The sequence below is a fragment of the Coregonus lavaretus genome (assembly GCF_964263955.1).
Source record: "Coregonus lavaretus genome assembly, contig: HAP1_SCAFFOLD_1706, whole genome shotgun sequence".
In the NCBI taxonomy this organism is placed as follows: Eukaryota; Metazoa; Chordata; class Actinopteri; order Salmoniformes; family Salmonidae; genus Coregonus; species Coregonus lavaretus.
In genome coordinates this window covers 9089-25855 of record NW_028159588.1, presented here as the reverse complement: position 1 = coordinate 25855, position 16767 = coordinate 9089, and the positions used below count along the sequence as shown (strand labels likewise).

Here is a 16767-nt window from a genome sequence, read left to right as displayed (position 1 = left end):
TACTTTGCAAGGCGTTGGAAAACCTCCTTGGTCTTTGTGGTTGAATCTGTGTTTGGAATTCACTGCTCAATTGAGGGGACCTTCAGATAACCTTAATGTGTGGGGTACAGATATGAAGTTAAACAATACAGAGTGAGGTCATGTGACTTGTTAAGCACATTTGTTCTCGTGAACGTATTTACGTTTGCCGTAAAAAAAAGTGGTTGAATACTTATTAACTCAAGACATTTTCAGCTTTTCATTTTTTATTGATTTTTAAACATTTCTAAAAACATAGTTCCACTTTGACATGGGGTGTTGTGTGTAGGCCAGTGACACAACAAAATGTTGAAAAAGTCGAGGGGTATACAGTGAGGGGAAAAAAGCATTTGATCCCCTGCTGATTTTGTACGTTTTTAATGTCAAAAATGTTATCAATTGATTTGCATTTTAATGAAGGATCAGATTCCAAACTCTCCACCATGGCAAAGACCAAAGAGCTCTCCAAGGATGTCAGGGACAAGATTGTAGACCTACACAAGGCTGGAATGGGCTACAAAACCATCGGCAAGCAGCTTGGTGAGAAGGTGACAACAGTTGGTGCGATTATTCGCAAATGGAAGAAACACAAAATAACTGTCAATCTCCCTCGGCCTGGGGCTCCATCCAAGATCTCACCTCGTGGAGTTGCAATGATCAGTGAGGAATCAGCCCAGAACTACACGGGAGGATCTTGTCAATGATCTCAAAGCAGCTGGGACCATAGTCACCAAGAAAACAATTGGTAACACACTACGTCGTGAAGGACTGAAATCCTGCAGCGCCCGCAAGGTCCCCCTGCTCAAGAAAGCACATATACATGCCCGTCTGAAGTTTGCCAATGAACATCTGAATGATTCAGAGGAGAACTGGGTGAAAGTGTTGTGGTCAGATGAGACCAAAATGGAGCTCTTTGGCATCAACTCAACTCGCCTGTTTGGAGGAGGAGGAATGCTGCCTATGACCCCAAGAACCCCATCCCCACCGTCAAACATGGAGGTGGAAACATTATGCTTTGGGGGTGTTTTTCTGCTAAGGGGACAGGACAACTTCACTGCATCAAAGGGACGATGGACGGGGCCATGTACCGTCAAATCTTGGGTGAGAACCTCCTTCCCTCAGCCAGGGCATTGAAAATGGGTCGTGGATGGGTATTCCAGCATGACAATGACCCAAAACACACGGCCAAGGCAACAAAGAAGTGGCTGAAGAAGAAGCACATTAAGGTCCTGGATTGGCCTAGCCAGTCTCCAGACCTTAATCCCATAGAAAATCTGTGGAGGGAGCTGAAGGTTCGAGTTGCCAAACGTCAGCCTCGAAACCTTAATGACTTGGAGAAGATCTGCAAAGAGGAGTGGGACAAAATCCCTCCTGAGATGTGTGCAAACCTGGTGGCCAACTACAAGAAACGTCTGACCTCTGTGATTGTCAACAAGGGTTTTGCCACCAAGTACTAAGTCATGTTTTGCAGAGGGGTCAAATACTTATTTCCCTCATTAAAATGCAAATCAATTTATATCATTTTTGACATGTGTTTTTCTGGATTTTTTTGTTGTTATTCTGTCTCTCACTGTTCAAATAAACCTACCATTAAAATTATAGACTGATCATGTCTTTGTCAGTGGGCAAACGTACAAAATCAGCAAGGGATCAAATACTTTTTTCCCTCACTGTATATACATTTTATGGACACAGTCACTAATTATATTTTGTTTGTTTTTACTCCTGAACTTCCTCTGGTCATTTTCATGTTGTCCATCTGGTTTGCTTGGGCTCCCGAGTGGCACAGTGGTCTAAGGCACTGCATCTCAGTGCTTGCGGCGTCACTACAGACCCCCTGCCATTAAAATTATAGACTGATCATTTCTTTGTCAGTGGGCAAACGTACAAAATCAGCAGGGGATCAAATACTTTTTTTCCCTCACCGTAAATACTTTCTAAAGGCACTGTAGCTAGCAACGAACCAAAACATTGTTTAGAAAATGTGCTTTTAGTTGCCTGGGTTACTAGGTTGACATTTGCTGAATTCATTGTAAAACGGATGGGTTTATTGGTGTTAAAATAGACGGTATGCTATTTGGAGCACCCGGCTGCTGTTTTGGGTTTATACTTTTCATAACGACAAGTTTGATGTCGGACAACAATAGAATGTTCATGATGTCGCTACGACAACTATCTACAGACATGTGGATAGACGGCTGTAAACCAGCCTTTGCTGTAGATACTAATCAATCATGTTAGTCATCTGGTTTGAAGTGTAACTCTAGTGGATGAGTGTGGTGTCTGTCTATCCATCTTAACCCAGGCTACAGTAACATCGTGATCCATCCATCTTAACCCAGGCTAGAGTAACATCGTGATCCATCCATCTTAACCCAGGCTAGAGTAACATCATGATCCATCCATCTTAACCCAGGCTAGAGTAACATCGTGATCCATCCATCTTAACCCAGGCTAGAGTAACATCATGATCCATCCATCTTAACCCAGGCTACAGTAACATCGTGATCCATCCATCTTAACCCAGGCTAGAGTAACATCATGATCCATCCATCTTAACCCAGGCTACAGTAACATCGTGATCCATCCATCTTAACCCAGGCTAGAGTAACATCGTGATCCATCCATCTTAACCCAGGCTAGAGTAACATCATGATCCATCCATCTTAACCCAGGCTAGAGTAACATCATGATCCATCCATCTTAACCCAGGCTAGAGTAACATCATGATCCATCCATCTTAACCCAGGCTACAGTAACATCGTGATCCATCCATCTTAACCCAGGCTAGAGTAACATCATGATCCATCCATCTTAACCCAGGCTACAGTAACATCGTGATCCATCCATCTTAACCCAGGCTAGAGTAACATCATGATCCATCCATCTTAACCCAGGCTAGAGTAACATCGTGATCCATCCATCTTAACCCAGGCTACAGTAACATAATGACCTCCCATAGGAAGTCAAGAATAAACACCATCCACACAGACTGAAATATGGATGCACTAGAAGTGTTTTGAACATTTTAATCTGTTTGCTCAATTCTATATCAGCAAAGACGTAGCCTAAATATTAGAATGTTTAGTTTGTCCCAATGACTTTGTCACTGTGGTGGTTCACTCCTATGTCACATGAGCAAAAATGAATGAAAAGAAGCCTTCCTGAACAATCTACCTACCCGTCCCTGTGTCATGTCATCTTCCTTTCCTCCCCAAGCTTTGCTGCTGCTGCTGCTTCTGCGTGGTTCTCAGTCCTGATCCTGAAGAGGTAGAATTCCGGTGCTGGTTTTCATTCCTACATGGCTAACAGGCTATCAATAATAACCCCATCTAACACCAACAGTGACGCTAATTCTGGATCCTAATGCTAACATGTTGCTTTTCTCTATGCCTTTCTACCTGGTGGGCACTTCATTACTAAACTTTGGACGTGTCCACTGTATACCTATTCACCACAGTAATCTCAAAGTTTGTCTTGATTACTTGACTAACACATTGTGGCCAAAAAAAGGATTGGATGAAGTCAGTTATAAAACAACTGTCTGGTGTTTTAATAAATGATATTTGTATTGCTAGACTTCTGTTAAAACTCTAGGCCTAAATCTCAAACCAATATTGGCCAAACTCTGTATGTCTACCTATATATCTGTGGCCTGACCTGACCACTGGTTTGGTTTTGTCCTTAATGAAGGGCTGAGATGGAGTGAAAGCCAGCACGGCCCGGCGGGTCTGGGAACGGGGCTCGGTGGTCTCGGCCAGGGGCTGGGCCAGAACCCGGGCTCTGGACCCGCCAGGGGAGGGGACAGAGACAGAGACGTCACAGGGATGGTGGGAAATGCGACTACGGGCGCCACGGCCGCGGCCACGGCCGCCACCACCTGGGGCAGACAGAGAGAGCTGCTGATGCACCTTCTCCCATGGTACACTGCTGCCGCCGCACAGCAGGCCCAGCCAGGTAACAGCAAGCCCCCATGCCCATAACAGGACCACTCCTACAGGACCCAACCCTCAATCTCTCCTCAGTTCTGTCTGTGGCTGTTCGGGAACGAGGCAGGCAACATTTTTACTAGTCTTGGTTTTAAGTCACGCTACAACTCTTGCCATTGCCGAAGTCGAAAGTAAAAAAAATTTACACTACAGCACTCAAGGCCCCCTGTCTGTCTGATACATCCTGTCATCACAGAGCCTGCATGCATGTCTCTCTGTGTCCACGTTGTGCCTCCCCAGTGTCTATCTGGGAATTCACTGTCAGTCTAGGGATGTCATGTATCCTAAAAGTTACCAAATCCTTATTAAAATAGAACAGTCAAGTGATTTGAACGATAAGTTATTTCTCCTAAATAATAATAAACCACTAGTTTGCTAGTTGCAATGGGTTACTTTCTCTAATGTTTAAGCTTCCTCCCTGCCCTCTCTCACCTCCCCCCCCTCTCACCTCTCCCTCTCTCACCTCTCCCTCCCTCTCTCTCACCTCTCCCTCTCTCACCTCCCCCTCTCTCTCTCCTCCCTCCCCACTCTCACATCCTCCTCTCCCCCCTCTCTCACCTCCCCCCCTCTCACCTCTCCCTCTCTCACCTCTCCCTCCCTCTCTCTCACCTCCCCCTCTCACCTCTCCCTCTCTCACCTCCCCCTCTCTCTCTCCTCCCTCCCCACTCTCACATCCCCCTCTCCCTCTCTCTCACCTCTCCCTTTCTCTCACCTCCCCCTCTCCCCTCACCCCCTTTCTCTTACCTCCCCCACTCTCTCCCCACTCTCCCCTCTCTCTCACCTCTCCCTCTCTCACCTCCCCCTTTCTCTCCCCTCCCCCCCTTTCTCTCACCTCCCCATTTAGGTGCTACCCTCTCGATGCGCTCCCTTGTGAAGGAGGAGCCTGATTGGAGGACGGGGGTCAGCCCCGGGGAGAGGGGCGGGGTGGTGGGCGGTCCTCTGAGGCTGCGGAGGGGAAGCAGATTCACTTGGAGGAAGGAGTGCCAGTCAATCATGGAGAGGTGAGCCAATCACAGGGCTCTGATTGGATCGGGGTTCCCATGACAATAGTGGTGTTTACATTTGACTAGCCGACTATCTATGTTGACGCTTGTTGTCAACAGACAGATCCAAAACTGGTTCATCACAATTACTGCAAGGCCAGTGGTCAGAAAACCTTCTCATGGAGAGCTATGGGGTGTCCAGGCTTTTGTTCTAGCCCAACACTAACCATTAGTGGTTGAGTCTGTTGATGTTACTGATGGGACCAGATGTTTCCCATCACACAAGATGTTTCCTATCAAACAAGATGTTTCCCATCAAGGCCTTTGTGACATGTCTTAGAAAATGTTATTCTTTATAACGAATTTCTAACCTATAAAAAGCCAAGCACATCCTAAGTATAGGAATGATTTTGTCCCACTGTTTCTGAAGTGGTCGACTGTTATGCCTGTGATGTTTCGAAGCAGAGGACACTCTCAGTAATGAGAACACACAGGCACGTAGAACACAGCTCTATGGATGACGCAATGCCACTGCAGTGCTGTTTCTCTTTAGGGGCTAGTTTACACTCCCGTCCCGCTGACGGACGATACTGTGGGTTAGAGAGAGGGAGGGAGGGAGGGAGGGAGAGGGAGAGGGAGGGAGAGGGAGGGAGAGGGTGATGGAGGGAGGGAGGGAGAGGGTGATGGAGGGAGGGAGGGAGAGGGTGATGGAGGGAGGGAGGGAGAGGGTGATGGAGGGAGGGAGGGGGAGAGGGTGATGGAGGGAGGGTGGGAGAGAGAGGGTGAATGAGAGAGAGAGGGTGATGGAGGGAGGGAGGGAGGGAGAGGGTGAAGGAGGGAGGGAGAGAGAGAGGGTGAAGGAGGGAGGGAGGGTGATGGAGGGAGGGAGAGAGAGAGGGTGGGTGATGGAGGGAGCAAGTGCTCCTACTGTTTATTTGTGAAGTGATTATTATTCAGACAGGGAGATGGAGGAGTAAGGAAGGAGAGAGAGAGAGATGGAGGGTGAGGAGTAAGGAAGGAGAGATGGAGGGTGAGGAGTAAGGAAGGAGAGAGAGAGATGGAGGGTGAGGAGTAAGGAAGGAGAGAGAGAGAGATGGAGGGTGAGGAGTAAGGAAGGAGAGAGAGAGATGGAGGGTGAGGAGTAAGGAAGGAGAGAGAGCGATGGAGGGTGAGGAGTAAGGAAGGAGAGAGAGAGATGGAGGGTGAGGAGTAAGGAAGGAGAGAGAGATGGAGGGTGAGGAGTAAGGAAGGAGAGAGAGAGATGGAGGGTGAGGAGTAAGGAAGGAGAGAGAGAGAGATGGAGGGTGAGGAGTAAGGAAGGAGAGAGAGAGAGATGGAGGGTGAGGAGTAAGGAAGGAGAGAGAGATGGAGGGTGAGGAGTAAGGAAGGAGAGAGAGAGAGATGGAGGGTGAGGAGTAAGGAAGGAGAGAGAGATGGAGGGTGAGGAGTAAGGAAGGAGAGAGAGAGATGGAGGGTGAGGAGTAAGGAAGGAGAGAGAGTGATGGAGGGTGAGGAGTAAGGAAGGAGAGAGAGAGATGGAGGGTGAGGAGTAAGGAAGGAGAGAGAGAGATGGAGGGTGAGGAGTAAGGAAGGAGAGAGAGATGGAGGGTGAGGAGTAAGGAAGGAGAGAGAGAGATGGAGGGTGAGGAGTAAGGAAGGAGAGAGAGATGGAAGGTGAGGAGTAAGGAAGGAGAGAGAGATGGAGGGTGAGGAGTAAGTGGTGCAATATATCTTCCTGTTTTTGTAAAATACGGTTATTTTTATTTATTGCCTAGAAGAGGAGAGAAAGGGAGAGTAATCCACCTGTGTCCATTTAATCCACTGTACCACTTCTGATTGGTTAACGATGCAGTCCAGGATCTTATATACGAATTGCAATGATTATTATTTTTGCAGGATGTAACATACAGTGGGGAAAAGGGTATTTAGTCAGCCACCAATTGTGCAAAATCTCCCACTTAAACAGATGAGAGAGGCCTGTAATTTTCATCATATGTACACATCAACTATGACAGACAAAATTAGAAAAAAAAATCTAGAAAATCACATTGTAGGATTTTTTATGAATTTATTTGCAAATTATGGTGGAAAATAAGTATTTGGTCAATAACAAAAGTTTCTCAATACTTTGTTATATACCCTTTGTTGGCAATGACACAGGTCAAACGTTTTCTGTAAGTCTTCACAAGGTTTTCACACACTGCTGGTATTTTGGCCCATTCCTCCATGCAGATCTCCTCTAGAGCAGTGATGTTTTGGGGCTGTCGCTGGGCAACACGGACTTTCAACTCCCTCCAAAAATGTTCTATGGGGTTGAGATCTGGAGACTGGCTAGGCCACTCCAGGACCTTGAAATGCTTCTTACGAAGCCACTCCTTCGTTGCCCGAGCGGTGTGTTTGGGATCATTGTCATGCTGAAAGACCCAGCCACGTTTCATCTTCAATGCCCTTGCTGATGGAAGGAGGTTTTCACTCAAAATCTAACGATACATGGCCCCATTCATTCTTTCCTTTACACGGTTCAGTCGTCCTGGTCCCTTTGCAGAAAAACAGCCCCAAAGCATGATGTTTCCACCCCCATGCTTCACAGTAGGTATGGTGTTCTTTGGATGCAACTCAGCATTCTTTGTCCTCCAAACACGACGAGTTGAGTTTTTACCAAAAAGTTCTATTTTGGTTTCATCTGACCATAGGACATTCTCCCAATCCTCTTCTGGATCATCCAAATGCACTCTAGCAAACTTCAGACGGGCCTGGACATGTACTGGCTTAAGCAGGGGGATACGTCTGGCACTGCAGGATTTGAGTCCCTGGCGGCGTAGTGTGTTACTGATGGTAGGCTTTGTTACTTTGGTCCCAGCTCTCTGCAGGTCATTCACTAGGTCCCCCCGTGTGATTCTGGGATTTTTGCTCACCGTTCTTGTGATCATTTTGACCCCACGGGGTGAGATCTTGCGTGGAGCCCCAGATCGAGGGAGATTATCAGTAGTCTTGTATGTCTTCCATTTCCTAATAATTGCTCCCACAGTTGATTTCTTCAAACCAAGCTGCTTACCTATTGCAGATTCAGTCTTCCCAGTCTCGTGCAGGTCTACAATTTTGTTTCTGGTGTCCTTTGACAGCTCTTTGGTCTTGGCCATAGTGGAGTTTGGAGTGTGACTGTTTGAGGTTGTGGACAGGTGTCTTTTATACTGATAACAAGTTCAAACAGGTGCCATTAATACAGGTAACGAGTGGAGGACAGTGGAGCCCCTTAAAGAAGAAGTTACAGGTCTGTGAGAGCCAGAAATCTTGCTTGTTTGTAGGTGACCAAATACTTATTTTCCACCATAATTTGCAAATAAATTCATAAAAAATCCTACAATGTCATTTTCTGGATTTCTTTTTCTCAATTTGTCTGTCATAGTTGACGTGTACCTATGATGAAAATTACAGGCCTCTCTCATCTTTTTAAGTGGTAGAACTTGCACAATTGGTGGCTGACTAAATACTTTTTTTCCCCACTGTATCACAGGAAATAGATGACGCAGTACAGAATTGTCCGGGAGCCGTTTTGGCGCACTACTTTCAAAACTACTGGCTGAAGTGATACAAAGCTAATCTAGCTGAGCTCTCATTGGCTGGATGTTTTCTCCTTCCTTCCTCCACTATGATGAGAGTTTCTGATTGGTTAATGCCATGAGTGGGGGGGGGATTGTGTTAACAGTGTTCTTATTGGCTGGTTGTTGTCTGTCAGTTTCTTTATGGAGAACCAGTACCCTGATGAGGCGAAGAGAGAGGAGATCGCTAACGCCTGCAATTCAGTCGTCCAGAAACCTGGTCAGTTTGGTTCGAGCACAGCTCACCAACACACCTGTAAACAATGTCTTTATTCTAAACTCAATTATCATGAACTCATATCTACCCTTTTTTCTTATGCCCCTTTAAACGACTTATTAGTTTTAATACCAATAAAATCCTATGTTCAAAAGGCTTTCAATTTAGCATGAAGAAGGAGCACCTCACCCTATTTCACGTATTCACTTGTCCATCTCTCTGTCACCATTACCCAGGATGCAAGCTGTCTGAGTTTGAGCGTGTCACGGCTCTGAAGGTGTACAACTGGTTCGCCAACCGCCGGAAAGAGATGAAGAGACGGGCTAATATAGGTGAGAATCTCCAATACCAAAACATACCAAAACACCCACAATCCCTAACACCTAGGCACATTCTGTAGACCAGAAAACATTGGATAGGTGTCAGCATTATGGGAATAGACAGTGGTGCAAAAAGTGCTCAATTGTCCTACTTGAGTAAAAGTAAAGATACTTTTTAATAGAAAATGACTCAAGTGAAAGTCACCCAGTAAAATACTACTTGAGTAAAAGTATTTGGTTTTAAATATACTTAAGTATCAAAAGTAAATGGAATTGCTCAAATGTACTTAAGTATCAAAAGTAAAAGTGTGAATAATTTCAAATTCCTTATATTAAGCAACCCAGACGGCACCATTATTTATTTTATTTTTTATTGACGGATAGCCAGGGGCACACTCCCAACACTCAGACATCATTTACAAACGAAACATTTGTGTTGAATTAGTCTGCCAGATCAGAGGCAGTAGAGATGACCAGGGATGTTCTCTTGATAAGTGTGTGAATTGTACCATTTTCCTGTCAAAATGTAACGAGTACTTTTGGGTGTCAGGGAAAAATGTATAGAGTAAAAAGTACATTATTTTCTTTAGGAATGTAGTGAAGTAAAAGTAGTCAAAAATATAAATAGTAAAGTACAGATACCCCAAGAAACTACTTAAGTAAAAATACTTTAAAGTACTACTTAAGTACTTTACACCACTGGTAATAGGTCAACATTAGCCATTGTTAGGCTAGGTGGTATTTTCACCATGTTGCTTATGTCTACCTGATCTTTTCAGATCTAGGAGATGTATCCACTGGGAGAGGACTAGAGCTACATGTTGATCTAGGAGATGTATCCACTGGTAGAGGGCTAGAGCTACATGTTGATCTAGGAGATGGATCCACTGGTAGAGGGCTAGAGCTACATGTTGATCTAGGAGATGTATCCACTGGTAGAGGGCTAGAGCTACATGTTGATCTAGGAGATGGATCCACTGGTAGAGAGCTAGAGCTACATGTTGATCTAGGAGATGGATCCACTGGTAGAGGGCTAGAGCTACATGTTGATCTAGGAGATGTATCTACTGGTAGAGAGCTAGAGCTACATGTTGATCTAGGAGATGGATCCACTGGTAGAGAGCTAGAGCTACATGTTGATCTAGGAGATGGATCCACTGGTAGAGGGCTAGAGCTACATGTTGATCTAGGAGATGTATCTACTGGTAGAGAGCTAGAGCTACATGTTGATCTAGGAGATGTATCTACTGGTAGAGAGCTAGAGCTACATGTTGATCTAGGAGATGGATCCACTGGTAGAGGGCTAGAGCTACATGTTGATCTAGGAGATGGATCTACTGGTAGAGAGCTAGAGCTACATGTTGATCTAGGAGATGGATCCACTGGTAGAGGGCTAGAGCTACATGTTGATCTAGGAGATGGATCTACTGGTAGAGGGCTAGAGCTACATGTTGATCTAGGAGATGGATCCACTGGTAGAGGGCTAGAGCTACATGTTGCTAGATGCTGCAGTGGATAAAGGACAGCATTTCCCCTCTTCTTGATCTATTTTTCACTCTTTCCTGTTTGCACCTTTTTGTCCGCTTTCTTTCTCCTTCTCTCCTTCTCCCTCTCTCCTTCTCCCTCTCTCCTTCTCCCTCTCTCCTTCTCCCCGTCAGAGGCAGCCATCTTGGAGAGTCATGGTATCGAGGTTCCCAGCCCGAGCTGTCAATCCAACGGGGAGGAGCTGGAACCACAGGACTTTGCAGAGCAAGTGAATCAACGATTCATAGAGCAGGTGAGTTAGTGAATCAACGATTCATAGAGCAGGTGAGTTAGTGAATCAACGATTCATAGAGCAGGTGAGTTAGTGAATCAACGATTCATAGAGCAGGTGAGTTAGTGAATCAACGATTCATAGAGCAGGTGAGTTAGTGAATCAACGATTCATAGAGCAGGTGAGTTAGTGAATCAACGATTCATAGAGCAGGTGAGTTAGTGAATCAACGATTCATAGAGCAGGTGAGTTAGTGAATCAACGATTCATAGAGCAGGTGAGTTAGTGAATCAACGATTCATAGAGCAGGTGAGTTAGTGAATCAACGATTCATAGAGCAGGTGAGTTAGTGAATCAACGATTCATAGAGCAGGTGAGTTAGTGAATCAACGATTCATAGAGCAGGTGAGTTAGTGAATCAACGATTCATAGAGCAGGTGAGTTAGTGAATCAACGATTCATAGAGCAGGTGAGTTAGTGAATCAACGATTCATAGAGCAGTTGAGTCAGTGAATCAACAATCCAGTCAGGGAATTTTAATACTAAACCACTTATCATTGAACTTGTACAATACACTGTCAACTGTACAATACACTGTAACATGATGACCAAATGGTTTTGTCTATCCTCACCAGATGTTCATGACATGCAGGTTAAAATACAAAAAAGCAACTGTGAACCAACTATATTAGTTTGGGGACAGGTCAAAACACATATGAAATGTTCATGGACACTTGGCTAGCTTGCATTACCGCCACCGACTGGAGTGTGGACCTCGTTCATCTTTCAATCACCCACGTGGGTATATACTCGTAAAAAAAAAAACAATGAGTAGATGGGGGAGGCGGGACTTGTAGTGCGCGCGCGAGCAGATTGGATGAAATGATTGAGTAACATGTTTAATTTTTCAGTCTGGTCAGCATGACTATCAAATCAAATCAAATCAAATCAAATTTTATTGGTCACATGCGCCGAATACAACAGGTGCAGACATTACAGTGAAATGCTTACTTACAGCCCTTAACCAACAGTGCATTTATTTTAAACAAAAAAGTAAGAATAAAACAACAACAAAAAAGTGTTGAGAAAAAAAGAGCAGAAGTAAAAAATAAAGTGACAGTAGGGAGGCTATATATACAATAGAATAAAGTGACAGTAGGGAGGCTATATATACAGGGGGGTACCGTTGCATAGTCAATGTGCGGGGGCACCGGCTAGTTGAGGTAATATGTACATGTGGGTAGAGTTAAAGTGACTATGCATAAATACTTAACAGAGTAGCAGCAGCGTAAAAGGGATGGGGTGGGGGGGCAGTGCAAATAGTCCGGGTAGCCATGATTAGCTGTTCAGGAGTCTTATGGCTTGGGGGTAGAAGCTGTTGAGAAGTCTTTTGGACCTAGACTTGGCACTCCGGTACCGCTTGCCGTGCGGTAGCAGAGAGAACAGTCTATGACTAGGGTGACTGGAGTCTTTGACAATTTTGAGGGCCTTCCTCTGACACCGCCTGGTATAGAGGTCCTGGATGGCAGGGAGCTTTGCCCCAGTGATGTACTGGGCCGTACGCACTACCCTCTGTAGTGCCTTGCGGTCAGAGGCCAAGCAGTTGCCATACCAGGCGGTGATGCAACCAGTCAGGATGCTCTCGATGGTGCAGCTGTAGAATTTTTTGAGGATCTGAGGACCCATGCCAAATCTTTTTAGTCTCCTGAGGGGGAATAGGCTTTGTCGTGCCCTCTTCACGACTGTCTTGGTGTGTTTGGACCATGATAGTTCGTTGGTGATGTGGACACCAAGGAACTTGAAGCTCTCAACCTGTTCCACTACAGCCCCGTCGATGAGAATGGGGGCGTGCTCAGTCCTCTTTTTTTTCCTGTAGTCCACAATCATCTCCTTTGTCTTGGTCACGTTGAGGGAGAGGTTGTTGTCCTGGCACCACACGGCCAGATCTCTGACCTCCTCCCTATAGGCTGTCTCATCGTTGTCGGTGATCAGGCCTACCACTGTTGTGTCGTCGGCAAACTTAATGATGGTGTTGGAGTCGTGCCTGGCCATGCAGTCATGGGTGAACAGAGAGTACAGGAGGGGACTGAGCACGCACCCCTGAGGGGCCCCCGTGTTGAGGATCAGTGTGGCAGATGTGTTGTTACCTACCCTTACCACCTGGGGGCGGCCCGTCAGGAAGTCCAGGATCCAGTTGCAGAGGGAGGTGTTTAGTCCCAGGATCCTTAGCTTAGTGATGAGCTTTGAGGGCACTATGGTGTTGAATGCTGAGCTGTAGTCAATGAATAGCATTCTCACGTAGGTGTTCCTCTTGTCCAGGTGGGAAAGGGCAGTGTGGAGTGCGATAGAGATTGCATCATCTGTGGATCTGTTGGGGCGGTATGCAAATTGGAGTGGGTCTAGGGTTTCTGGGATTATGCTGTTGATGTGAGCCATGACCAGTCTTTCAAAGCACTTCATGGCTACAGACGTCAGTGCCACGGGTCGGTAGTCATTTAGGCAGGTTATCTTAGAGTTCTTGGGCACGGGGACTATGGTGGTCTGCTTGAAACATGTTGGTATTACAGACTCAGTCAGGGACATGTTGAAAATGTCAGTGAAGACACTTGCCAGTTGGTCAGCACATGCTCGGAGTACACGTCCTGGTAATCCGTCTGGCCCTGCGGCCTTGTGAATGTTGACCTGCTTAAAAGTCTTACTCACATCGGCTACGGAGAGCGTGATCACATAGTCGTCCGGAACAGCTGGTGCTCTCATGCATGCTTCAGTGTTGCTTGCCTCGAAGCGAGCATAGAAGTGGTTTAGCTCGTCTGGTAGGCTTGTGTCACTGGGCAGCTCGCGGCTGTGCTTCCCTTTGTAGTCTGTAATAGTTTTCAAGCCCTGCCACATCCGACGAGCGTCAGAGCCAGTGTAGTATGATTCAATCTTAGACCTGTATTGACTCTTTGCCTGTTTGATGGTTCGTCGGAGGTCATAGCGGGATTTCTTATAAGCGTCCGGGTTAGAGTCCCGTTCCTTGAAAGCGGCAGCTCTACCCTTTAGCTCAGTGCGGATGTTTCCTGTAATCCATGGCTTCTGGTTGGGGTATGTACGTACGGTCACTGTGGGGACGACATCATCGATGCACTTATTGATGAAGCCAGTGACTGATGTGGTGTACTCCTCAATGCTGTCTGAAGAATCCCTGAACATGTTCCAGTCTGTGCTAGCAAAACAGTCCTGTAGCTTAGCATCTGCGTCATCTGTTAGAATAAACTCTTACCTTTTTCCTTCACAGGAAGAGATCTCTTCCAGGAAGGACCTTGATCTACAAGACCCCTCCTCATTGGCTGCCGTCGAGGTCCTTCCACCTCCAAGCCCCGCCCCTCAGGTTCTGGAACAGAAAGCTGACGAATCGAAAAGGGAGACGGTGGACGAGGAGTGACCAATGGGAGAGCGTGGATTTGAATATATAACGGCATATAACAAAAAAAGAATGGCCGCTCTGAGTGTCCTCAGGGGCTATGACAGTCAGTGTTAATAGTTGAAAAGGGTGCTACAGCTCTCTCCGGTGCCTCTAGTGGTAGGGAGGCCACTGTCTATACAGTAATCATGCTTTATAGTAATGCCAATATTTATCTCTAGCTCTCTATATAGTGCATTCCAAGACAGTCTTAAAACGAAAGAGAACTCCTTAGAAGGAATAGGGGTGTAAAAGTGGATATATCTCCCCCTCTAGAAGCTAAACGGCCTTTCTTTTTGACTTTTTCTTTGCTACGTGCTTTTTAAAGGTTTTGACGAGTGGTTGCGTAATAATGGACTGGAGTGAGAAATGAATGTTTTGAACCTGCAGGTCAGGTGTGTTTGGTAAGGTGAGACAGGTGTGTCTGGTTGAGGCGAGCGAGGTGGGTTTGGTTGATCTTTTGGTGTGACGATGGTGTCAATATCAACGTGAGGATGCCTTCTCTGCTTTGCTTGAGTGTCTTTGACCTGATCTTAGTAACCTGGTTAGACTTTGGGATCATTCAAGTAGTCCGGTCAGTGTTTAGAGTCCAACCCTGAGGGACAAATGGAATCTCAGGTAAACCCAAAGACGGCGGATGATGATGATGATGAATCATCCCATGTTTCTCTCTAATAAGCTCGTTCAAAAGGAATGTTTCATATATCATATGTTGACTGTTTATGCAAAAACATGAACATCTATATCTCTGTCTGTATTCTGTCTAATTGTAATGTCAGCAAGCCAAACTAGCCCAGAGTTTGATTTATTATGCTTCCTGGTTGTCTTTCTTCCTCAACGAATGTTCATTGATCAAATTAACATTATTATGTATAAGGAACAAACTAATAATAATCAGTTACTTATGTCCCTTTCTGTTATTGACATGAACCACTCAAGTCCTCCAAACCCGTCGAGAGAAGCTAGACTGTTCTCAAAAGTTGTCTGGTTTGAGTTCAACAAAAAAAAAAATATTCTAGGCAACGTAAAATCATTATTGTTAAGGTAGTTAACCATGACTTGTAATGCATCTGTGCTGTAAGCACCTCCTCCTTTTACAATAAGCTCATCCTTATGTGTCTCTATGTACTGATTGACTGAAAACGGCGCTTCCTGCTGATTCCTTTAGTCCATATATTTCCAAGAAGAACAACACTGAACCTTATATTAATGTGCTTGCATGTTCATTTGATGTCAGCTGTGTGCTCCCGGTCATTTAAAAATAATGATTGCTAGCTGATAATGTAACAAGCAGGAACATAAATGAACATGTAAGCATAACGCCTCTGGATTTAAATTAAATGGAGAGTGTTTTGGGGGGAACACTTTGTTACACATATAGATGTTACTGTTCTCCTTTAGCCCAAGGCCTTAATGGTGGTTATTATTTATTGGTCATGAAATGTACCAAGCCATTTATGTCATTATACTCACAGGGCTGAATCCTAACTTTCTGATACACATCCCTAAACTCTGTGACCTCTGCCTAAATCATGCATTGAAAGTCAATGGGAGAGAGGTGCCTTGATATGCAAGTAAAGTGCACGGACAGACCTCAAGTCCAGGGCTCACTTAAAAGTAAAATGTCCCATTGTGGCTTCCCTGGTTAAATATAGGATAAATAAATAAAAAGTTAGGATACAGCCCCTAGATCAAGGGTGTCAAACTCATTCCATGGAGGGCCTAGTGTCTGCAGGTTTCTTGTTTTTCCTTTCAGTTAAGACCTGGACAACCAGGTGGGGGGAGTTCCTTACTAAGACCTAGACAACCAGGTGAGGGGAGTTCCTTACTAAGACCTAGACAACCAGGTGAGGGGAGTTCCTTACTAAGACCTGGACAACCAGGTGAGGGGAGTTCCTTACTAAGACCTAGACAACCAGGTGAGGGGAGTTCCTTACTAAGACCTAGACAACCAGGTGAGGGGAGTTCCTTACTAAGACCTAGACAACCAGGTGAGGGGAGTTCCTTACTAAGACCTAGACAACCAGGTGAGGGGAGTTCCTTACTAAGACCTAGACAACCAGGTGAGGGGAGTTCCTTACTAAGACCTAGACAACCAGGTGAGGGGAGTTCCTTACTAAGACCTAGACAACCAGGTGAGGGGAGTTCCTTACTAAGACCTAGACAACCAGGTGAGGGGAGTTCCTTACTAAGACCTAGACAACCAGGTGAGGGGAGTTCCTTACTAAGACCTAGACAACCAGGTGAGGGGAGTTCCTTACTAAGACCTAGACAACCAGGTGAGGGGAGTTCCTTACTAAGACCTAGACAACCAGGTGAGGGGAGTTACTTACTAAGACCTAGACAACCAGGTGTGGAAAGAGTTTGACACCTGTGCCCTACCTAGACGGTAATGAAATGCACCGAGCCACTGCCGGGGCCGTCACCATTTGACCTCCTAATG

At 45.6% G+C, this 16767-nt stretch overlaps 1 protein-coding gene across 3 annotated transcripts in view; it reads left to right on the top strand.

Moving 5' to 3' along the window:
* Positions 1-15231, top strand: part of LOC311122683 (homeobox-containing protein 1-like) — a 33041-nt gene extending 17810 nt beyond the window's left edge. The window contains exons 6-12 of one of the 3 annotated variants that reach the window (XR_014612481.1): positions 3712-3975; positions 4852-5008; positions 8727-8809; positions 9043-9138; positions 10785-10903; positions 14160-14578; positions 14664-15231. Coding sequence is in view for 1 of the 3 variants with exons in the window: in XM_084197016.1 (XP_084053142.1) it covers positions 3712-3975; positions 4852-5008; positions 8727-8809; positions 9043-9138; positions 10785-10903; positions 14160-14306 (866 nt within the window). In the remaining 2 variants the exon portion in view is untranslated. Of the gene's footprint in view, positions 1-3711; positions 3976-4851; positions 5009-8726; positions 8810-9042; positions 9139-10784; positions 11160-11383; positions 11697-14159 lie in introns of those variants that run through there. The other 2 variants (XR_014612482.1, XM_084197016.1) reach the window with 2 other exon arrangements.
* Positions 15232-16767: the final 1536 nt, after the last annotated feature.